At 41.0% G+C, this 24,131-nt stretch overlaps 1 protein-coding gene across 1 annotated transcript in view; it reads right to left on the bottom strand.

Annotated features, from left to right (window-relative positions):
- Positions 1–612: 612 nt before the first annotated feature.
- Positions 613–24,131, bottom strand: part of MED27 (mediator complex subunit 27) — an 84,205-nt gene continuing 60,686 nt past the window's right edge. Inside the window, exons 5-8 of the mRNA XM_010397762.3 lie at positions 17,148–17,255; positions 10,731–10,772; positions 3,508–3,585; positions 613–1,085 (exon numbers count right to left, since the gene is read on the bottom strand). Of these exons, the coding sequence (XP_010396064.1) occupies positions 951–1,085; positions 3,508–3,585; positions 10,731–10,772; positions 17,148–17,255 (363 nt within the window). The 3' untranslated portion in view covers positions 613–950. The remainder of the gene's footprint in view (positions 1,086–3,507; positions 3,586–10,730; positions 10,773–17,147; positions 17,256–24,131) is intronic.

Below are 24,131 nucleotides of genomic sequence, written 5' to 3'. Positions count from 1 at the left end.
GAGAAGACACTTCACCCACTACGCCCCAGGGCTGGGACAGGACCAGGGACCTTTCCCTGTGTCTGGGGGAAGCAAAAACAGCCAAGGCTCATAGGATGAACTGTCCCATCCCTTCCAAGCTCAGGGATTGCTGGGAGGGATCCTGCTCTTCTCCAGCGTGTTCCATGTACATTTTAAATCATTTAGGAAACACTGGATGTCTGTGCTGCAGAAACTGCTTTAGGGCTGAATTATTTCACTACTTTCAGTTGTAGAACACGACTGTCACTGCTCATCACACGTTTTCTAACCACTTAATACATGCAGATTTTGTTAACATTTCTCATTACAATTTTAGTAAAGGAAAACATCTGTTTCCCCCCTGCCTTAGAAAGTTACATTGCATCTTCCAAGCTGCCACATGCCTTTGAAATTCCATGTTTAATCAATGCCATAATCTTCTCTTCCACAGTAAAAATCCCAGCACTCATATAAGCAGCCTTGCAACAACCCCCCCCCAACATTTCAGCATGTTTAAATGTTTCCAGTTTTCCTAAAGGAAAGAGCAGCACTGAAAAATCCACACCAAACCCGAGGGTTTTGTTGACCAAGTAACGAAACGAACAGCACAAATTTTGGGAATACAAAATTTATTTCAAACTTATAAAAGTCTTCAGCATTGCAAATTCTGTCACAAAATGCAAACTGTACAATGGATATTTTCATTAAAGCTTAGCATAATGATAATTACTGCCACATCTTCCCAGGCAGATCATTTCAGATCACACACAGCTCCTTCCCATCTTCTTCAAGATGTATCAGTCTCACTTGTGCCTCGCAGATGGCTGCTCCAGAGTCAAATGTTTCAGTGCAATCTCACTGCTTAGGACAGAGAGGTTCAGGAGTGGAACCATCAGTGCTGTCCCAAAGCTCCAGAGTGCTGAGTCCTCGTGGTGGCAGGGTCTGGGCTCCTACTGCCTGCAGGTGTCATGGAAAGCCTCGAGTGTTCGGAAGTCCCTCCATGTGGGTGGCAGGCCATCCTGCAGGAACTTCCCGCAGCGCTGGCACGGAGCCTGGAACAGCTTTATGTAACTTCTTAACCAGGTCTAAAAGGAAAAGGGAGAGAAATTAAAGAAAACTGGATGTGGATGTTTCCCTTTGTCATCATTCTTGTCACACAGGAGCAGCAAGGACAGAGGATGTGCTTTGGCCAGGCCCCAGTGAGGCGCAGGTTGATTTTATAAACACAAGCACACTGAAGATTACAAGGTCACTGTAGAGATGAATTCTCCACTTTATTAATCATCTCTTGCTTTTTTAGTCACTTAAGCAAATTTTTTAATAGAAATTCCTGCCCTGTGAGCAGCAGGCATTCGCAGCTCCAGAATCGTGAGGGAAGGCGGGTGCTGCAATGCCTCCTATTTTTACTGGGATATGATTGTTCCTGATGGTGCCTTCTCCAGCTGAGCAATGGTTTGTCTCTTGCCATGGCCATCTATCACCCCCTGCTGCACTCCCACTGCAGGTTGGGCTCCTCAGAGCTAAGACAGAAGGACTCCCACATCCAGCTAATGAACTTCCTCTCTAATGCGATTTTAGGATCAATACTCACTGGTCATAAAAACACGGAGCCATTTTAAACCTGATTACACTGATGACTACATATATATATATATAAAAGGCCAGTGGTGCTGAACAGCACAGGGTAAGTTCAGATGTTCCCTCATGAAGCTCCTGCCTCTGAAATGGGTTGTTCCCATCGTCACACGCAGCAATGAGCATTACATAACCCAATTCGCCACTCAAGGAGATACACAGCTAAAAAAGCCCCAGACCAGCAGATTTATCCTGTGAAGGATGCACATGAATCTTGTCATATAAAGTCCTATTGAATTACATCGATAAGAGAAAATTGTTCTCTGAAGAAGAGGTCAGCTGAGTTTATTGAAACAAATCCTTCCATCTTCATCAGAGTTTTCTCTATAGCAACCAAACCTTGGGCTGTCAATAACTCTCCTCCAGAAGAACTAGATCTTGTCTGGGCTGAGCAGTAAATATGGGGACAAGGGCAACACAACTCTACAAGTAAATTGCTGTTATTTACTTCAGCTTGGATGGGCTTTGCTTGCACTACCGAGAAATCGAATTTTCTGAGCCATAATACAAAAATAGGTAAATGAAGTTAAATTGTGCACTTGAGACATCTCTTGACAGAAAAGAAAGGAATGGGTTCTTCATTCCCATCAGAAAATTAGGGCTTTAGAACATCCTGTCACATGGATTGCACAAGAGACAGGTGAAAGGCCCAACATATTGACACTTGTGCTGGTTTTGCTTTGTTGGAAGTTCTGGTGTTTTCTCTGATCAATACAGCAGGGCCTTGGCTCACACAAACGACTTGTTCTATTAAACATTCATTTTCAGGACCATGTTGAACATGGATCTGACCAGTAATGGTTGCTTTCACCTTTCAAAACCTATTATTGTAAGATGCACTTTGCAAATCTCTCATCTTAGTGGCCTTTTTATTAAATAACCAATCCAGCACAACAGGGAGGGGAGCCTGACTGCTCTGAAATTACACACTGGAAATTAAGGATGCAAAAGAGTGAATGGAAAAATGAGATTTTTGTTTCTCAGTCTCAGTTGCATTGCTCCAGGTGAAGGGGCAACATAAGGGAAGGAAATGGAAGAAAAAGCCTGAATTGCAGAGAAAATCTCCCCCCAAATCCTCCACTGGGAGACTGTGGCAGAGAGAACAGCAAGAGCCTCCACTGCCAAAATTCATCTTGGTAGAAGGAATTCTGAATCATAATTCCTTGTTCTCACCCTCTGATTAACAGGGCTGCTTCTTATACAAGTTTATTGCACAAATACGATTCTAAATAGAAACAGAATTAAAGGGGATAAACCTAAATCTGTGTATCAAGGTAGAATAGTATTAGATTAGTTTTATTCAGTAAGAAAAGATCTGAATACTCCAGTATTTCCTTGCTTCTCCAAACACCTGCTGATGTGCTGGAGGAACAAAGTTTGGATACAGCAAAATGGAACCTTCTGGAAGTAGTGCCCAGCCCTTCCCAAACTGGCAGAGCTGCCTCAGCTGGAATACACCGACTGGGAATTTCCTCTTACCAGGGAACTTCCAGTGGAGCAGATTTTGTCCATCCAGAACTTGCACAGAAGGAACAGGCAAAGGGCTGGGCCATAGGAAAGAGTTTGGTTGAGGGGAGTTTTTCCTCCTGTCGTGACAGATGACCCAGACCTTTGCAGACAGGAATCATCAGGCCAATTTTGAGAGCTGGGACAGAAGAGCTGTTCACAGCTCAGTTTTCCAACACCAATTACCCCAGGGAAATGGGAATGAGCTCTTCATCCCTGTCCAGGTATGAGACACCAAGAATCACAATCTCCACTGTCCAGCTTGTTTGAACTGGGGAAATTACAACTGCATCAGAACTGCCTGATGTCAATCACTGCAAACACCCTCAAATATAACTGGAAAAATGTGTTTTCCACCACACTTACCATGAAAGACCTGACCACCACATCTGGCATCTGGGGCAGCTGGTAGTGCAGCAGGGCAGTGGTTGCATGATCTGTCACCTGCATCAGACCAAAGGAGAAAGAAAATACCTTTATTCACTCCCCATTTCAGACAAAGCAATGTTAACCTGCAGGAAAACTGTAAATTCCATGGAGAGGCAGCAAACCAGGAAGTACAAGGATTACTCAGTTTCATTTCCTCTGAAACCAGGAATCAATTAATACGATTACGGTTTGTAAGTACTTCCCTTACTAGAAGATTTCTGATAAAAAGCCTTTTAATTTCCCAGACAGAGCCATAACAAGATCACACATCTGGGAATTGCACGTGGACACAATACATATAAAATGTGTATTTATAGTAACAAGAATAATTAAAGAAAAATCAGGAAAACTAACCAGTGCTGACAGATTTTTTTTTAAATAACTACCATTTAAAAAATTATTCTGAAGGGGCAGTTTCTGGCAGGTATAATACAATTTTCTAGCAGTATTCAGCCTGTCAACTGTTACCAGCACAGTCAACAGCTTACTGCTTCTTAAAAATTCCAGGCTGAATGCAAGAATTATTGGAAAAACTCTTTAGGCTGGACAATAAAGAACTCAAAACAACACAACCACAAAGAGCTCTTTCACAGATTTCAACTCCTAAACCTCAATGGTCCTCATCAGTAATGTCAAAGCTTCCAACAAAATACATGACTTTATAGAGAGTGATTAAATTGTATTTTCTAGTTCTAACATGGAGAAGTGGAGCTCTTCTCAGGGCCAGTCTACAGACTGCAGCAAACTTTGAGTAAGAGAAAGTGAGAACTGAAATTCCCATTGCTATTCCCAGCTAACTCCAGTTGTTCCCTGTTTGCAGTTCAGTCTAATTCAGCACTGGGAGCTGGAACACTCCAAGTTTCACTGGAGAAAAGAGAGGCTCGTGCTCGACGCTATTCAGGGAGGTGAATCTGCCAAAGGATATATTCCTGAATAAATCCATGAATAGCCAGGCTCTCATTCACACTGTACAAACTTCCTCCACAGAACAGTGCATCACATCAGGCTGTCCCACACCGAATCCTGTTTGAGTTTTCCTGCTATTTTAGACCCAGGATCTGCTGCCATCGTTCGCACACTCCCGGCTCTGAGAGCGGCTCCGTTCAGCGTGAGCAGGGACATGTGATTCTGACATTTGGAAGGGAAAACTTTCAGGATTTTGCACATTCTGGTGAGTTTGCAAAAATATTCACAAAATGGACCCCGGCCCGTTTTAGCCATTTATGTGTTACCATGTAAAAATAAATATGAGAAATAATGTGATGAACTGTGCATTAATAGCACAGCATAACTCAAACCAGCCATTTCTTTTAAACACATCTCATGTGGTGCTCAGAAGCCAACCCAAGCCCCACCACCTATCTGAATTTTTTTAAGATGGTGCTTTTATAGGATAGTAGCAGACATGTCAAAGAATAGGAAGTTCTGAAGATATTTATGAGCAGCCGTTCTCCTTCTGCTGTATTTCTACTTCTAACAAACTGCAGTTTGTTTTTGTTTTTTTTTAATCCTGAACAACAAAGTTGTTTTCTCTTGGTACTGAAAAAAGTTGCTAAAAAATACTGCTATTAACAAATTTAAATTGACTGGCCACGTTGGCAAAGTTGCCCATATGCTGTTCCTATTGTAATGTAAAGATAATGAGATTCCTTGGGGAGATAAAAGCCATCCCAACATTGCTGGAACACTAATAATGCCTTCTGCGCGAAAAGAAGGCGATTTCTACCCTAAGCAAGAGCTGGTATCTAAAAAAGATCAAAGTGGGTGTCAAATTTGAGGAAGAAGAGTAAGGAAATGACCTCCCTCCCCTTCCTAACCCAGCAAAGAACGTGATGTCAAACAGAAAAGAGCTGGGCCATGGATAAACTGCTCAGGGCATGGGAGTGAGGGAGAATAACACCCCCCAAGACGATGAGAGAAAACACAAACTGACCAAGATTAAAACAGAAGAGGAAAAAGGAAAAAAAGAGGAGGGGGAAAAGAAAAAATCCCAGAAGATCAATACCCAGCTTTCCTAATGGCAATACAATTTCACACCAAAGCAAAGCAAAACAAACTGTGTATGTGCCAGCTCGCTTAAAGGACACACTTTTTCTTCCAGCCAAGTTGGAATCAGAAACTAATTTATTCTGGCTACAGGATGATATTTTGTACATCTCAGGATTTTATTTTATTAACTTCACTTTTATTGTGGTGCCTTACCTACTGCTATCTAAGTTATCAGTCACTTTCTAATTTCTCTACCTCTTTTTACAGGGAAGCATATTCAGGGGAGCACACATTGATTGGGATAGCTCTGCTCTGGACCTTGAAATGGATTTCCAAGAGATCTTGCAGAAGAGCTCAATATTTCACAATTCATCTATTGAAAAACATATGGGTTTCTTGTCTGAAAAAAAGGTAAAACAAGGCAACCTCCTGCAGCAAAATTCTGCTAAATAAAATAGCCATTGTTTAACTAAGCACTTGGAGACTGAGGAAAAGAGACTTCAGTTACATGGGAAAAACAAATTCTGGCAAAGAGATTCAATTTTTCACAGAAAGAGTTGTAATGCATTGGAACAGTACTGCTCTGCTGAAATGAGTTTTCCAAAGGTGACACATCCAAAAATGGCTTTATTGGGCTTTGATGACACTGTTTAGTCATACAGCATTTCCAAAGCTGGAAAATCCATTAAAAAAAAATTAAGTTATACAATTTACAGGTGGAGAAGGCTGAGCAAGTGCTTCCTGTAACTGGGATAAGCAAAGACCTAAGGCACAGCTTTGCTCCACCACAGATCAGGTGAACATAGCTACACACCTGGCCTAATAAAACCATCACATGACTATATTATAAAAGCTCTCCCTCCCCCCATGTATTCTATCTCACTGCCAGGAAATACCCTTTTGCAAAGTAGGTGCAGAGCTTCCTTTAAGAGCCACAACTTTTCCTTGCCACTTACTGGTTTATTCCCTCAAGCATGGCACTGACAACTCCATCTAATATAAAGGGATTCTTTAAATCCCCTGAAAGGTTTTTAATTTTTTCTTTTTCTAAACCCTTGTAAGTTCATGGCCTTAACAGTAGCCTGTAGCAATGAGCTCTGGAGGCTGATCACAGCACTAAGGGAAAGAAAAAAAGGAAGTTATTTTATTAGTGTTTAGATCTTTTATAGCACGGAAAACTGCATGAATGCCTTTGTTCATTTCCAAGGATTCCCATTACTCAATCTTCTCTCCAGGAACACATCTGAGTTTCTCTGGAGGGAATGTGGAGCACAGAATGTGGTGCCCGAGAGGTGCTGGGAAGGATGATGGATGGAACAGGCACTGATGAACTCCACACAAATCTTTACACACCCTTCCCCACTCCCAGTTCAGGAAAACACCACCACACTTCTCTGAAACATAGGATTTATCATTTGTTTTCAGAGCTCACAAAGTGTTTAGTTATTATTTCGCTTGTTCTGCTTATCTGGATTGAGTCACAGAGTTTCATTTCGCTCAGGGAGGTCTTTGAAGAGAGGCAGGGACTGATCCTGCCCAGGAGCAGCCGTGCAGGTGACCCTGGAACAGCCCAGCTCCTCTCCTTGAGCAGCAGCAGCACAGCCCACGGTTTGTCTCATGCATGCATTCATCCTGCATGTGATCTCACTCTGAGATTATTGACAAGAATACATCTTCATACATTACAATACTTATGTGCCCTTGTGGTGGTGAAAATGCCATCACTCTGGGATCACACAGCTCACAAGCAGCTTCTCAAAGTTCTGGTTAAAATGTGCTTTGGGGAGAAGCAGATCAAGCCAAAATACAACCAGTTTGTGGCATTGCTAAAACTGGTAAGACTAGGTGAAAATAAGGATGGGACTCTGAGATCAGAGCAAAATATATGGGTTTAAAGCCTTTGCATATGATTTAAATAGCCAACCTCATCATAGTACCCAGCAACACCAGCTATGCTGCTCTTAACTGAGCAGCTGTTTGATACCATCTCCCAGTTTGATTCATTCACAGCAGTTCCAAAATTCTTTGTTCTTCCCTCTGTTTTGAATGCAAAGTTATGAACATTGCACCATGCTTTACAATTAGAATTTTGAACCCTCTGCACAACGGCTGGAATTATGCAGCCTTCATGTATACCAAGCTTTAGGCCCCCAAATCTTTCCTTATTTCCTGTTTTATTCCTCTTCTTGTGTTAGTGGATCATGAGACATGAGGTGTTAAAATAAGGAGGTTTAAGATGAAAACAGTTGCTGCTCCTGTGGAGTTTAAATGTCACGCCAACATGGAAGTCTGAAAAACCTTTTCTTTGCTCCTTGTGCTTCTGCCCTTTCAGCCTTCCCTTCCCTTCTTTCCCAGCTCCATTCTCTGGATCTAACCCTGCTGGTGTATTCAGTGCCTGTAAGGCTTATTCACCCCAGGACCAGATTCAGGAAGTCTCCAGGGAACTGGGAAAATGACTGTACACTTGAACAGTAATGGGCCCTCTGGGAGTGGCCCCCATCAAATCACACACAGGTATCCTGCCTAATAAAAAGGAGAGAGAAAAGCCTTGCTGACACAGCCAACGTTTGCAAACAAAAAGTCAGGACAAATTTAGCTTCGTTTGACAGGGTTGGATTGAAGATCAGAGGTCTCAGGTCCTTAACCTAGAAAGTCATGCTGCAGCCCTGGGAGAATTTGACAGGCCTGCAGCTCCCCCAGGCACGGATCTGGGGAGCTCCAGATGTTGTTATAGTATCATTGAAGACAGAGTTTGGGAACTTGCTCAGGGTTTTAAAGAGGAACAGCCCTGTCCTTCAGAGGGGCAATGGATTTTACACTTAGAGGCAGCAGTGAAAGGGCTTCCCAGCCTCCTCCTTGGGAGGAGCAGTTACTCATCCCTATTTTTCCTTCTTCCACATTGCCATATTGGTGACTGCCATGACAAACACATTTCAAGAACATTCAGATTTGCTCTGACACATTTACTCATGATTTTTTAGTGGCATGAAAACATTTGTTCTGAAGATCCTGCAGTACAGATCCTACCCTGGTAACAGAGTATAATAGTTTCTGTAACACTGTTTTATCTATTTCCTTCATTTTGCTACTGCTAAATCACTGCTCCTGGCTATTACAAGTAGACACAAGTGCAGCTTTAGACAATAAAGAGAAAATCAAACCAAGCACTGCACCACACAGAATTTACTATGCTGAACCACAGCGCTTCCTATCACCTGTTTGAAAACTTGACGTGGGTCCCAGCCTTAACTTCTTCAACTATATGCTCAATCTACACAATCTATTGATTAGAAGGTGCCATCACCTTGCATTTTTATCACATTTCTCAGGCAAGAATCTGAGAGCTCTATGCAACCAATTCAGTGAGAACTCTTGTGAAGTCAGCAAATATTACCCCAGCCTAAGGGATGAGAAACTCATCCAAAGAGAGGTGAAGTTGTCCAAGGTAACAAAGTGACAGAGCCAGCAACAAAATCTATAAAACTACTATTAAAAAGCCCCACAGACAGTTGTTCAAACTGGTTACAGGACACCTTTTCCCTGAAGTCTTTCTGGGTTGGTTTTAATTTTTTGGTAAGTATTAACACTTTGGTATTTATCAAGAGAAAACTGGACAACAGGAACTTAGGAAGAGAACAAAGATTCTCATTTATCCATACTGCAGCCACAGAGGCAGCAGTAAGAGGGGTATTTTATGTTTTCTCACTGATCTCCTCCAGCTTCGGCTCTGAAAGCATCACCTGCACATGAAGGGAAATTTACTCCACCTATTTATGCATTCCGAGTTCTTAATGTGGACATCTAAGCAAACTGTACATTTACTCTACTCTGTTATCTTGCTACAGACCATTGTATCATCAAAACCTGGTTATTTATTATCATTTAACACAAATTACAGCAATATGACTTTACCCTTCAAAATTATTCTAAACCAAAACATCCAGGAGGACAATCTTATGCCCAAATGAGCATACAACCAAACACACACACTGGGAAATTGAGATGATGCAGGTCATTCCAGAACCTTACATTTATTCCACTGCAAAAATCACTTTAAAGCAGGCTGATAAACAAATGCTGGTTTTACTTCCTGCTCTATTACCCTACTTGATGCTAAAATAGAAAGAATATTTAAACCACTAATCTCTGGGGTAAAGAATCAACTGAAGCACAAATTCACTTTAATGCCAGGCAGAGAAGGGAGAGCAACCAAGCTCCCCAAAAGCTGTCCTTTGTTCTCCAGCAGGTTAATATCCCAGGTCAAACATCTCCCCTCCTGACTGCATCTGAAATCTTGGAAGGGAGCTGCATAAACACAGCTAAGATACCACATTTTTGACCCCTGTTTTTACGCCCTTTCGAGTCCCTGACCCCCATTTGTTTCACAAACTACAAACGTGGATGAAAGGAGCCAGTGAAACAGCTGGAGCCTCCAGCTCCTTGAACTGGGGCTTGAGGGTAGGGAAACTGGAATTTAAACTCAGATCAATCTGAACTTACAGCATTCTGACAAGAGGCCTTCAAAGAGAAATCTTCCCTTCCTTGAAACTAGCAAGATATAGATCTTTCTAAAATACACTTTAACCTTCCTAGCAGTTATATTTTTATTGCTGCCATTCTCTCATCCGTCTTCTCTCACTTTATGGCAGAACATTCATTCCAGGAAGTCCCTCCTCTTGCTTACACCATCATGGGAAGAAGGGCAGGCAAAAATAACAGCATGGAAAATATTTCCAAACTTATTTTGGAAAGGGGGTTCCAGTGATTTATTAAACTCAAGCCCTCAGGAATGTGAGGCAACCAACCCCAATGAAAACAACAAAGCAAAATACAAATGAACGTGAAACAGTCCTTTCCACCCCAAAAGATGTAAACTAAAGAAAGAATGCTCAAAGATTCCTCATGAAATTTTAAGACTAGTGTAGTATAATCTCCAATTCCCTATTCCAAACCATGGACTGGAACTGTGATGGGAAATAAATCCAAATTAAATAACACCAGAAGTGATCTTCTTTTCTACTCACAGTTTTCCATCATTACAGATTATTGTTTGCTATTTGCAAGTTGTGATGACAAAGAATAAATTCTGAATTACTTAAAATAACGGCCCAGATATTTAAAATCAATTCCACATATGTGCCTTAGGTAGAGAGAAATGATGTGAGACTTACCTTCTGAAAAACTTGATAGTTGGATTTAGACCATATGTCAAGCTACAGTAGGAAAAAAAAAAGTTATATATTACTACAGATAAAGAAGCAGCTTTGGAGAGAAAATGGATCAACAAAGATGTATCTCTGAGTTCACTCTTTTGACCCCTTGCCCTCACCTCTTGATTCCAAGAAAGGGAATTAGTAACACAAGATTTCCTTTGTATTGCAATGAAAAATGAACATAGTTCAACACAGTTTCAATAAAAAAAAATACATACAAGACCTGTTGAATTAATGAGTTCTCTTTAAAAAAGCAAAATCTTCATTTGTATGGGGTTGTGGCTGATCTATGCAAATATTCATCAGCTTGAGTCTGTTTCTAAAATGAAGGCATTTTTATAAGTTTATGCTTGTCTTGTGTTGAATAAGTGATTCAGTTACAAACGACACAAAGAGCATTTAGCTGCATTAAGCCAAAGCTTTGGGTCTACCGGGGCTAAATAAAACATCCCTCAGGAAACTGCATTTACATTTGCAGACAAAAATCATACTGAGAGAAGTTTAAGGTTGTAGATGACTGCACACATCCATGACTTAAATGTGTGCTCACCTACATACAAAGTAAAAGGACAAAACTGAAATTTAAGTTTTATTAGCCCCCAAACCAGAAGGTAGGGCTGTCCTTGCCTTGCCCAATGGCTCTCGTGTTTAACAATTCCAGCTGACATGTTAATGCTCTCTTAGCCCAGCCCTGTGGAACATTTTGGACTCTGTCAAGGAAAAGCAGCAGGGAAAAACAAGAGGAGCTTCCATCAATCCTGGACTTGCAAATCACTTTTTTTTTTCCAACAGATCCCAGTGTACTCAACAATTCTGTATGCACAGAACTTGTCACGGGAAAGGTGTTTGATAAAGCATTAATCTCAGGAATCTTGGTCTAGACAGAAGAACTTCTGAGTGAATTTATGAAGCAGGGGTAGCTCCTCTGGTGCCTGAAACCATGGTTGGACACACATGTTCTCACAAGGGGGGGGTTCTCTCTTCTGCTGGTACAACTGATTATTTTAGTTCTGCCTTATGTGCCCATACATTCCAACTGACAGTACAAGACTTTTCAAAGGCACAAAAAGAGTATGAAATTAAGGAAGTCACATGAAGTGAGTAAAACACATTAAAGGGAGGTGAGGGAAGCGAGGGGGAAGGATGCTGCATCCAAGTGATTAATTCACCATGCTAAAAACGGTCAGAATGCTAAAAGCTCTCATTCTTTTAGGAGCAGCAGTGTGAAGTGGCCCATGTCCAAATCCTGCACAGCAGTGACTCCTGAGTCCCCAGTGCTCAGTGTGGACAGGCTGTGATGCTAAAACTTCAAAAGCCAGTCCAGGATCGATGTTTCACGGCTCAGCACCGCTGACCTTGCCGTGAGACAAAAGGCAGCTGAGGTCTCAATGCCTTTTCCAGGCTGCAGACACGAGTACCCTGAGGCACCTCCCTACAAACCTTTTAACATTTCCTGGCTCTTGGGGTGGGATCAAGAACCAATACTCATAAGGTGCAGCCCAGACTTGGACCCAAGCTTGATTTACATGGTATTATCCCACCTGTGTTTGCTGGGAAGGCAGCATTGCACTTCCAGATTAGAAAAGTCTACATTTGAAAATAAAAAATTAATGTATATTTAAAAAACCCCTTGTTTTAATGTAATTTACAGCTTTCTTTGACTGCAGAGTTGCTTTAATTGGAACGTATAGATGGTTTGCTAATCTCCAGTGATCAAACCAAGTATATGATCCTCTCTAGTTAGGCTCAAAAAAAGTCCACTTCAGATGCTGCTTTAAGATGAGTCCAACAGGTTCACAATGGCCATTAGCTGGCATGGAGATGGGAAAGCTGAAAAAGTAATGAATGTCTGTCTTGCAGACATGATGTTATCCATGAGAAAGAAAAGGAAAAGAAAAGAAAAGAAAAGAAAAGAAAAGAAAAGAAAAGAAAAGAAAAGAAAAGAAAAGAAAAGAAAAGAAAAGAAAAGAAAAGAAAGGAAAAGAAAAGAAAAAAGGGAAAGAAAGAAAGAAAGAAAGAAAGAAAGAAAGAAAGAAAGAAAGAAAGAAAGAAAGAAAAGAAAGAAAAGAAAAAAGAGAAAAGCTACTAGCCCCTGCTCCATGCATACATCCTAAATGAGTGCCCACCTTTCCCCCTGAAACTGAGGATTAAGGCAGAGGCAGATTAAAGAATGCATCGTTATAGGTCTATTATTCTTCAACTTTTCACTTTCAATCAAGACACACATTTGTAACTAAAAAACTGCTGAAAGCACAAGTTCAGGGCATCCTTTGCATGTGAATTAAACAGGGGCTTTTTCTCCCCAGTGCCCCTCTCCCCACCCACCCCCAGCAGCTGGAACAAGAGGCCGTTTGCTGAAGGTCGTCTGAGCGATTTCAAAGGCGATAACAAATCAGAATGTTCCCTGCATCCCATATCAAACAGGTCCGGTGCCAACACTTATTAGAGAAATCGGATTCAGCCCCCCCTTCACCCAAACACACACACATCCAGCTTTGAAGTGGTGAGAATGCAGGGATCAGAAATTACCCGAGAGACAGCTCTGCCTGTCTTTGAAGCTTTCCTTTGATACTACCATTTCTTCTCCTCTCTTACGCTAGGAGGCTAAAAGCTGCCTTTTCTTATTGATATGGGGTAATTAATGAAGCCATAGCATTAACATAACCCAAGTTTCTGAACATGAGAATTCAACAGAGACACTTATGTTTCTTTAGTTAAGTCTAAGGGACGCAAAATAGGAATCTGGCTAGGCAGTGATGTGCCCACATGCCCTGTCAAGGTGGTTCTCGGTCTCTGCATCCAAGGAAAAGCATGGTATTATTATGCCAAAAAATCCCAATATGATTTTTTGTTCACAGGCCAATGGCTCAGCTGCCCTGTGGAGATGAGCTGCATAGCTTCATTTATTCAGGAATCAGGAAAACACAAGTAATTAATTACTACCCATGGTTAAATTTCAATGCACAACAAGCATGTCACAGGCTGAAATTAAGGGTGGCACTGTGCCACCACTAAAATCATGAGGGTAATTAAAATGCATCAGTCTGTGGTGGACATGAAGGGTTAGGATGGTGAGCAAGAGCAACTGTGAGCAGGTCCAGCACCCACGACATGTCAGTGTGCCAGATCTCACTCATTGTTTTTGCAAAGTGTCACCAAAAATGTCCAAGTTACGCAGCTGGCAGCTTGGCAAAGACATATTCTGCAGGGTCTGTGAATAATTCACGAGAGGTACACGAAGCACTTAAGAAATGCAGTGATTCTGTCTGTATAAGCAAAGCTTGAAAATAAAAGCCCAGAATGGCGTGTCTTGTTTTACTCACTGCAAGCTTAAAACTTCTGCTTTTTCACCTTAATTTTGAAAGTATTTAAGTGTGTAAGAGGGGGCACCCAATTTAATGAGACTTCAGCAGAGACCACGTGAGGCTTTCAGGGAAGCACCTGTCAACCTGCACAGCACAACGTGTGAGCACACAGCAAGATAAAGCAACCCAGAAAATGCAGTGTCAGCTTCCCTGGGTAACTGCTGGTGTGCCACTGTGCAGCTCCACAACCAGGAGAAACACACAGATTTGGGCTTTTTTCCTAGACTTGCCTGACTGAAGGACCAGAAGAGTCTCAACAGCCCTGCTGTTTGCAGTTGTCTCTTCCTTTTCTCTTCCCAGTAATGCAGAATTTGCTAAAAACCAGTGTATTTTCAGTAATAAATGATGACTCCCCTGATCACAGGGTAAATCTTTGGTCACTTCTGTGCACAGTCTGTTTCTCACGTATTGTCTGTGTGACCACTCTCCCAGTAATGGCCAGTTCTCCTTTTTTAAATACCCCTGAACACATTTGGTTGCCCCAAGCCCCTCTCTTCTTGGAAAAAGTCTCCTACTGAATTTCCCTTTTTTGTACTTAAAGGACTTTCACCGTGTGCAGTTTGGAGGGTGACTCAACAGACCCTCATCCAGTTATTTCAGTGAAAAGAAAGTACAATGACTTATCCAGTGTCCCTTCTTCAATGTGCCTTACAGAAAAGAGGCACTTCAGCATTGTCAAATTGCATGTTAGCACCTAGTTCCTCTTCTCCCTGTTGTTTACAAATATTAAACGTTTCTTAGGAATACACAAGCTAAGTCCCAAATCAACAATGACTGTGTAAACTGCTCCCTGGAAAAACCATCACCTCCTACTGTGTTCCTGAGGGTTCTCCATATTTCTGTTATTTAATAAAGATGATACTCACTGATCTTTTTCTTACTTTTTTGTGTGTTTCTCCTCAATGCTAGTGCATTTTTCATGCTATCAGGCTAGCAACTGAGAAGCCAGAATCGTGTAGAAACCTCACTGAAGTACCTTCCCAACAGCATCTGTTGTGACAGGGAAGGAATTGCAATGGACTCTGTTCATAACTGACTGCAATCACTCATTCCCAGCAGGCACAATAAGGAAAGCAAATCATTGTGAGAGCACAATCTTAATTCTTATTCTCCAATTACCAGAGTAGTTAATTAGTGACAAAAAAAAGGAGCTCACTGTTTGTCAATATGTGCTCCAGTTGGCAAAACTAGCAAGCTACGCATTTATTTAATCTTCCAAGCCAAATTTGCTCATGATTTAAGTGGCTCCAGCTCCAATTCTACTTCAGTCAAATGAAATGTTCCTATTTATACCTAAAACGGAGACCTTCAGGTTTGCAAAATCTCTGGGATGCCCACTGGAACAGCGAAGTGCCACGTAAAGGTCACAGGTTTGTGCAGCCTTGCAGGAGCAGTCACAGAGCCCAGGCTGGGACAGAAAGCTAAATGGGTAGAGAACAGACTCCCCTGCAGACTGGCTTAAAGCAAGAAATAAGCCAGGTGTTAACAGCAATGCTCTGGAGGAGCTGAACTGCTCCCCACTGACAGCAGGCAAAGGTTAGTGCCCCGTGCCCAGAGCTGGCCTTGGCAAGTCCTGCTGTCCCCTGGCAGCAAACGATGGCAGAGGAACAATGTGCAGCTCCCAGGAGAGTTCACCTTGAGCTGAATAGAATCCCAATGCCAGATGCTGAGTTTCAGAAAGGAACTCCTTACTTAGCTTTTCAGCATATATAGCATTATTGTATTTCAAGGGAGCTTCAAAGGAAACTGGATTCATCAGAGAAAACGAGCACACCCAAATGAAGTGTGACACAGGAATCCATCACACACTGTCAGTGCTCTCTCAGCAGACCATCATTTCACTTCCATGCAGAACTTGGGGTGAAGAGGGGCTGGTGCTGCAACTCTGTATTTGTATGCAAATATACAGGGAGTAGAGAGCAGCTGCTTCTGCGGCAAACTGGTATTTAAACCTGCCTATCTGAAAAAGGCAAATCAAAATTAAGCAATTTTTATTTTACTACTTCTTAGGCCAATCTGCCGCCCTTTGAGGGAGAATGTCTCACCCGGGAAATAGAGCTGCACTATTTCCTTCAGCAGCTCAGCTCCTGGCCTTTCCCAGAGAACTGAGGGTCAGACTCAGAGCAGCTGAACTCTGGGTCAGCACACAACGTGCTTCTGTGTGCTGAAACACAGTTATCACTTTTGAAAGGAAAAGAAGTCTCACCTCATTATAACATGGCCTATGGGTGCCAAATACTCATCTTGATATCATGAACTTTTTATTTTAATAGGCTTCATAATCAGAAGAGAAAGCTCCAGAGAGACAATGTGAAACATGGAGGTATTTAGTGCTGTTACTGGCAACGGAGAGTCCTGGAGGATGTCTTGGGAACAGAGACCATTCCACCCTGGAAAGAGACCCAAGCTGAGCTAAGGCCGTCAGGCCCCGTTAACATCTCCTGATGTGCTGAGGAGAGCCATATGGAGTGTGTGCAGGTACAGGAAATCTCAGGGTTCAAGCAGGGTGAACTGTTCACAAAACAAATCACTTGTGGGAACAGGTAACAGTTGCTGTAGTAGCTGCTGTTCAAGATGTGCTGCTGCTGGCAAGTGAATTCTTGAGGAGCAGCTACCAATGATCCTCTCGGTTGTTTATGAAGCCAAAAAAAAACCAGCCCAAGATTTCTCAATGGCTCTCAGAAGAGAGAAAGCTGAACCTTGGGCTGTTGATGTGCTGGTACACTGCTAAAATGTTTTCTCAGCAGACACTATGAACACAGCAACTGGGGTCTAAGGTGATAAATCAGAAATTCAAGCAAAGGCTTCAGAGCTTAGAAAGAAGTCAAGAGATTTGGGGATGCAAAATCCAAGCAAAGCAAGACAAATTTAAACCAGAACATTCTGCAAACATCCAGAGTCTTTTGCCAGTGTTATGTTTCCAGTGTACTTCCAATGGGATCCCAGTTTTCTGCCATGTAAGTAGGTGGTACAAACGCAATAGGGTGCTGCTGGATGGGCCATAACCCACCTTGCCATCCTCGGTGTAGACGTTCTCGTTGTACCCTTTGACAATTGTGCGGTCAATGAAGAGGCTCCGCATCACCACGATCACTTTCAACACTTTTCCTAAGGTAACCTGTGAAGAACAGGAGAAGGACAAAAACGAGCTGAGGGTGAGTCGATGGTGTCTGAATTCTGTGTCTGAATTCTGTGTCTGAATTTGTAAGACCATCGAGTTAACAGCTTAAGTTGATGCAATTTCAGTTTTCAATATTTTGTAAAGAGACCAAAATAAAAGATCTAAAAGCAGTGTGTGTTATGAGGAGGAGAGAGACTATAAAGTGCAGAACAAACATTCATTTGCAACTGAAAATGTATGAGTTCACAGAATTCCCTTGTGCAGACATGACACTGCCAAGCAATTCTCTCCATTTTATTAACACCACAACTCAATAACTTGTCAAAAACAATGGGCAAATGTGATTATTTTCAATGAATTTGATATTCTCCAATACAAGTCGATTTAGAGGAAAACAATTTGAAAGAGGAATTGGACTCTCCTAATGCTGGCTTGTAAAAGCATGCCATGAGTTTAATGGAAAACATTTTCTGTCCAATAAAAATGTAAAATTATTTCAAAGGAAACTACAGCTTAAAGTGAAAATGTTACATTTTCAAAGGTTTCATTTCCTTCTTTGAAAGTGTTAAAGTGAAAAGAATAAGACTAGTATAATGGAAAATATAGAGAGTCAGTCAGAGTATAACAACAGAAATAAGCCTAAATTTTCTTATTGACACAAATGCAATAATGAAGGCATTTTAATCTAGAAATCAATTTACATTTCAAAGATGAACTTGTACTTCAATACAGCTGTGTGTCTAACAAGAATCCTGTCTTTGTATTTTGTTATGCAGAGATTATTAGAGTTTTTCCTCACCCACAAAAGCATAAAACAGACATAAAAAATAAACAATTAGTTCATTTTAATATTTCCCAACCAGCAGCAGCTCATTTTCTGCCTGTCTCCCAACATTTCGTCCTGTATAGATTAACACACACTAAAACAAATGTGTTTTTACTGCTGACCTCAGCAGACAAATCCGCACCCAAAGAAATCAGTCAATACGCACCTTTATTGATCTGTTGGATGTTATTCCTTTCTAACTTCTGTTAATGACTCCTACCCATCACCTTGTTCCAACACCAGCAGCCCCAACCTGAGCTAACTCTAATCACTACAGAGCTGGACAGAGCCACAGACCCTGGAAAGAACTGATGACAAGCCTTTGGCATGGGACACGGAGAACTCCAGCAGAGAAGGGTCTGAACAACAGGGCAGGACAAGTTCAGGGCAAGAGAGAGGACAGGGAAACAAGAAGGGAAGGCAATGAGAGACTTCAAAAAGACAGGCTCCCAGGCATAATACTGCAAGAACATAAAAAATGGGTCAGAAGAATGGGTTATTTCTGAAGAAAAAAATGTGACAGGCTGAAGGACAGAAACTTATATCAGGGCCTGAGCCATGCACACACCAGGAACCGTGAAGATGTATGGAAACACCATGTTGTGCTATCAGGTGCTCTGAGTTTTGGTTTAAATGCAGTATCTTGCCAGGGTACTCTTCAACAAGACCTAGTTGGTCTGCATGTATGGAAAATTGGCAGAGTTATTTCAGCACCTGACACTGTATTAATTAAGGTAAAAATGCGAAGTCATGACCCAGAGGTGCCTAAGCTATGATGCCGATCATCCACTGGAATCACAGAGTTTTGTCATAATTGGTAAGAGGAGGAAATGAATAAATTTTGAGAAAAGTTGCCAGCACATTTAGAGTTAACAGTTTTCAATTTATTTTTCTACCTTATTAATAATTGGCACTTCAGTGGGATACTGGTCTGCTGAGAGAACAGACTCTTATTTATAACTCCGCACTAGATATCAACCATACATAATAAAACTAAAAGGAGGAAAAGAAGACCTTTTAAAGAAAAAGAAATCTTAATGGAAGAAGGATAAGGCTGCCCTACAAACACCCAGATCCAGCTTTATGTATAATATTTCCTATTCCCATTGCCTTCACACACTTCAGTTGATGCTCCCTTCTTTCCTCTTTCTCTTTACATTGTGCATTCATGGCATCTCCCTTTGCTGCCAGGTAGAAATAAATCTGAGGTTGATCTGAAGCCTGTGTGGGATGTTCCTGAAAATCCTCAGAGTGATCTGTGGAACGTAACAAGCTGAAAAATCCTGTGTGTGGCACTCCAGCTTGCTGGAATAAACTTACTGCTGGCCTCAAACCTCCCGACATGACTTACCTGCACGAATGCTTCTGCATTAGCTCCCTGCCCTGTTCCAGGTGATCTGACTTCATACCCTTCCAGTGGTTCACTCCACACTTCCAGAATCCAACACAGCACTGAAATGTCACATCCTGCACAATGTCCAGGACAGTATCTTGATCCCCCATTTGCCTGACCATCAAAATTCCAAATTCTTGTCTCCCACGTGTGTAAGGAGCTGTGTAAACCCAACCCTAGCTGGGTACCTCAGTGAACTCCCTGAGAAAGGTCTTACTGCTGCACCCCCCCCTTTACAGGGGGCACCCAGGCACCCTGGAAATCCAAACTTTGGCTGGGTCGGTGCTGGGTTGTCTAAAATGGCTCTTACAGTGCCCTGGTACTGGAACAAAAACTTCCCTCTTTTGTACCACTCTTGTTTTGACAAGAGATTCCTGTAGATTTTACTCTGGCTGGAAGAGAGATCGGGACTTTCAGGTGATTTCTGTAGGACTGTATCATTAGTTAAGTCTGACAGAAGCAAGAATTTCATAAAAGAGTAGCTCACAGAAATTACAGTTCATCATTTTAACAGCACTGAAAGAATGAGGGTAGTAGTACAAAGAATGAACAACAGCCTGTCACCAGACTGGAGGGTGCTGTTAGATGTGGAAGCCAGAACTATGCTCCACAGCTATTTTCAGGGTGAAGCACATTCCATATTGTACACAGTAAATGCAATACCCTTTATTTTTTCCTCCAGTAATCAAGATTTGTAACTGTTTCCAGGGCTTAATGTTTTTGTTCTACTCCACTGTATTTTACAAATCATGTTTTTCAGCAGACCATTTTATTCCAATCCCTGCTGAACTTGGCTACTTGGAGTCTGTGTTCAGGAAAGCTCTATGTATGGAATGTAATTTACACTCACAGTCATACAACTGTGTCCCTACAGAACACCTGAAAGAAGGTAATAAAAACCTAATGGCTTTGGTAAACCAGTAATTTGATAGTTTTACTCCAAGCTCCAAGAGTGCAGGTCTCTCCTGGAGGTCCAGACTCACCCAGATGGTCCCTATTTAATGGGCACTGCATTTCCACGGTACCAACTGAAAGAAATTTCTTTCCTTGTACAGAAAAGATACCTTTCAATTGTGACAAAAAGGCAACAATTTCCTTTCTAAGCCAAGTTTTCCTATTAAATTTTGACTTCTCCTGTCGATATCCTGTTAAGACAGCACTTGGCTTTTTAATATTTCGCCTGAAGGATATATGCCAACTCGTCCTTGATGTAGAAAATTTTAATTCAAATCAATACATGTACAAGGTCACTTTAAAATTCAATTAATATGAATGAAAAAATATGCCCCACAGTTCTGTGAGCTGAAAATGGAACAGTTGCAAGTTAAATACTTCTGCAGCTTCTGTTTTGGGCTGTGTAATAACAATGTACTTCTAACTTCCTTTTAACTAAAGTATACTAAATTCAGACAGTTAAGTTATTCATAAATCCCCTGCTTCCTAAAATGGCAAGCCCCAGAAGAAGGTAGGACAGGCAGCTGACTGAAATCTGCAATATTATGCAGCTTTTCTGACAAAGACATATAAAATAAAAATCTTCTTGAAATATCCCAGTTTTAAAAATATTTTGTCTATCACCAAGATAAATCTCAAGGAGCATCTGACAGACACAGTATGCCAAGAAAGGGAGAGGGGGAAACAGAATAATCAGGGAGAATGACTTAGATAATTTCTTGTAAGACTGCTAAAAAAAATTCCCATTTAACACCAATTATAATCGGAAAAGAAGAAAGTACCTTTCCAAGTAAGTCAGAAGCAGGGTCCAAATGAGTTTCCAAAATGAAAAGGATCAAAATTAATTTACCATGCCAGAACTCTGCCTGGAGGAAAGAGTTTGAAATCCCCCCTTTAATTTTGCCTCCTCACTGAAACTAGTATCAAGTGCAAAGCCCTTTTATGAACCATTTAAGCAACACATTAACAAATGTTCTTTCTTAAAATTTATTTAAGTTTGGTATCAGGAAAACGTAAGCTGACAACGCCAAGCTCCAACACTTTGTGAAAAATTCCCAAAGCTGCAGATTTCCCCTCAGCATTCCAGGGAATTTGTTGCTGATTTGAGCTGCAGATGCTCTGCAATGCAGAGCTAAAAGAAAGAAAACATTATTTTCCGTTAACATGGGCACCTCCTCGCTTCTATAAAAAGGAGCACAAGTGTGTGTGGGGTTTTTATTCACCTCAGAAATAAGGCAACATCCAACCAGAGATGTAACCAAGCTACAGATTTCCAGCAAAAGGCCAGACACCTGCTCTTTGCCATGGAACCAGCCATAAGCTCGGCCTCCCACTCGCAGATCCTTCTTACTAATCAGTACAATGCATGGAAATCACATTTATATATGCTGGGAAAAAAGGTTTTGCATTAAAAATAAAGTTTAAAAAAAACCCCAACACACACAGACTTTCAACTGGAGGTTTTTTCCCTCATTTTTTATGTCTCATCTGCTGCTGGTATGGCTGCGTTTTCCCTCACATGCTCATTATTCTTTAATGATGCCTATTTGTAAATAGCAAGATAAGATGCAATTAAGCCATTAGAGTCTAAATAAACAAACATACTAATTAGGTTCTTTACAAGGATTTCTTTTTTTATGCAAGAGCTGGAATTTACCTTTCATTAGTCTAACCTAATTGCAATAGTGCCTGATAAAAAGTCAACATAAATGAAGGGCTTTAAATGCTTCCACCATATTAAGGATGAGCTGGCTCTTCTCCCTCAGTAACATTCCCTATTCTCTTAATAAGGCAAAAAATTGGCACAGGAATACTGTTCAAAGGTTCAAGGACAGATTTTGCCAGTGGCCAGTCACACTTATGGAAGGGTCACACCAGTCCAGCATTTCTACAGAAGATCAAACGGATTTTGTCTCTTTTTTCCTTTCTCAATTAGAGCACACCAGGAATTTTACACGGATGAAAATGATGTCTGATCTTCCACAATATAAACCTATGGGAATATCAATACACACCTGGGAGCTTTGGGCACAGTAACCCTGTGGAGGGAGCAAAGCTGAGGCCATTTCTCAGAAGTCTTCCTCTACTTTTCTCTATGCTTGTTCCCTTTTCCCAAGGGAAAAGACTCTTCCTCATCTTCCTCATTCTTCATTAGACAAGCAGAGAATACTTGTTCGATTTACTTGCCAACCCTTGCTTGTGTACTTTGTTAATTCAAGACATTCTTCCCCTGCCTATGTCACCTCAAACACTTAATGCCCTTTAAATGCTTGTTCTAATGCTTTTTTAATGCTGGTTCTCCATCTTAAGGCACAAACTGTGAAGCCACTGCAGTCATGAGTCCCACTGTGAGCTCAGGAGTGATTCCTCGAGCTCACAGGAGATCCTGAAACATCCCAGGAGTTCCATCAAACACCAAAACCAAGCTACTGTCTCCAAGGCAGTAAATCCCTAAATGAATATTCATCCTACAGGCCTAAAAATCAGGTGCCTAAGCCACCAAATGTGACCACCAGAGCTACATCCCTCCCATGAACCTGCTTTTAATCCAGTGCCTGCTGAGCATTGGTTTCCTGATAAACCACCTGACAGGCAAGAGGGAAGGCTTACACTGCAAAGCACTTTGGAAATGAGAAATTGTTTTGGAAATAACACCACTGAATTGTTTCCAATCAATATAACATCGATACTGATTTCAAATCACCTTGCAAATTCCAACCCCTCCTCCCAGTTCTCCAACATCATGCACAGCAATCAGTCTGGTGCCTTTCCTAATGGGCAAATAATAAATTTCAGCATCCATTTTCCCCACAAAAAAAATAATAGTTTTATGTAAAACACTAATAAACAAAAACAAGACACAAGGAATTATTCAGTTTCAAGGAACAGATGTCTGGCCTATTTGCAGTAATACAACCCACTGCCACACAATCAGACTGCGTCAAATGCCGGGAACAAGATCTGAAAGTTCAAATGCAAATGTGCCTGGTTTTAAGGAGAATGAATAAAACTTTATAAAATCCTGCTTCATATTTTTCTATGACAGATCTATTAAAAAGCTAGGCAGCAGTAAAAACTTATAAATTTTATTCATTTTATAAATTTTATAAGCAAAAATTTGTAAGATAACCTGGAAAGAAGAAATCATGATTTATGCCCTAAGTTTGGCAGAAACAATTCCGTTTTTCAGACTGAAAGTTACTTGTACATATTATGCTTTAGAAATAGAAATTACAGAAAATGGTTCCTGCAAAACAGTATCTGCAAAAATATTTACCCAGTGATTGTAATTTCTGTAGTAGTTCTTTACAAATATTGAGGGTAAAAAGAATTTAAAGACAAAGTAGTTCCCAGATGTAGATAAGAAAATAAGCTTCTTCTCTGAGTAGGCCTGGCTGAGTAAATGATGCTAAGGAATTCATATTTGTCAGCTGAAAAAGTAGGGCTAAAGTTTACTGTTTTCTAAAATATATCTGGTATTAATGAATAAATTGTACATAGGATTTGTTTCACACAAAAAATATTTTGAATTTTGATAACGGAAACAAGGTGTGTGAAATAATCATAAAATAATTCTATTATTATAGTAAAAAAAATAATGTATCTAGGAATACAACTAATTATCCAAGGAGAAAAAATCTAGGTATTTTCATTCATTAAAAATTAGTTAATGTTTTCTTGATATACAAGGTAAGGTTTA

Source organism: Corvus cornix, chromosome 17 (assembly GCF_000738735.6).
Source record: "Corvus cornix cornix isolate S_Up_H32 chromosome 17, ASM73873v5, whole genome shotgun sequence".
Lineage (NCBI taxonomy): Eukaryota > Metazoa > Chordata > Aves > Passeriformes > Corvidae > Corvus > Corvus cornix.
This window is presented reverse-complemented; position numbering and strand designations above follow the sequence as displayed.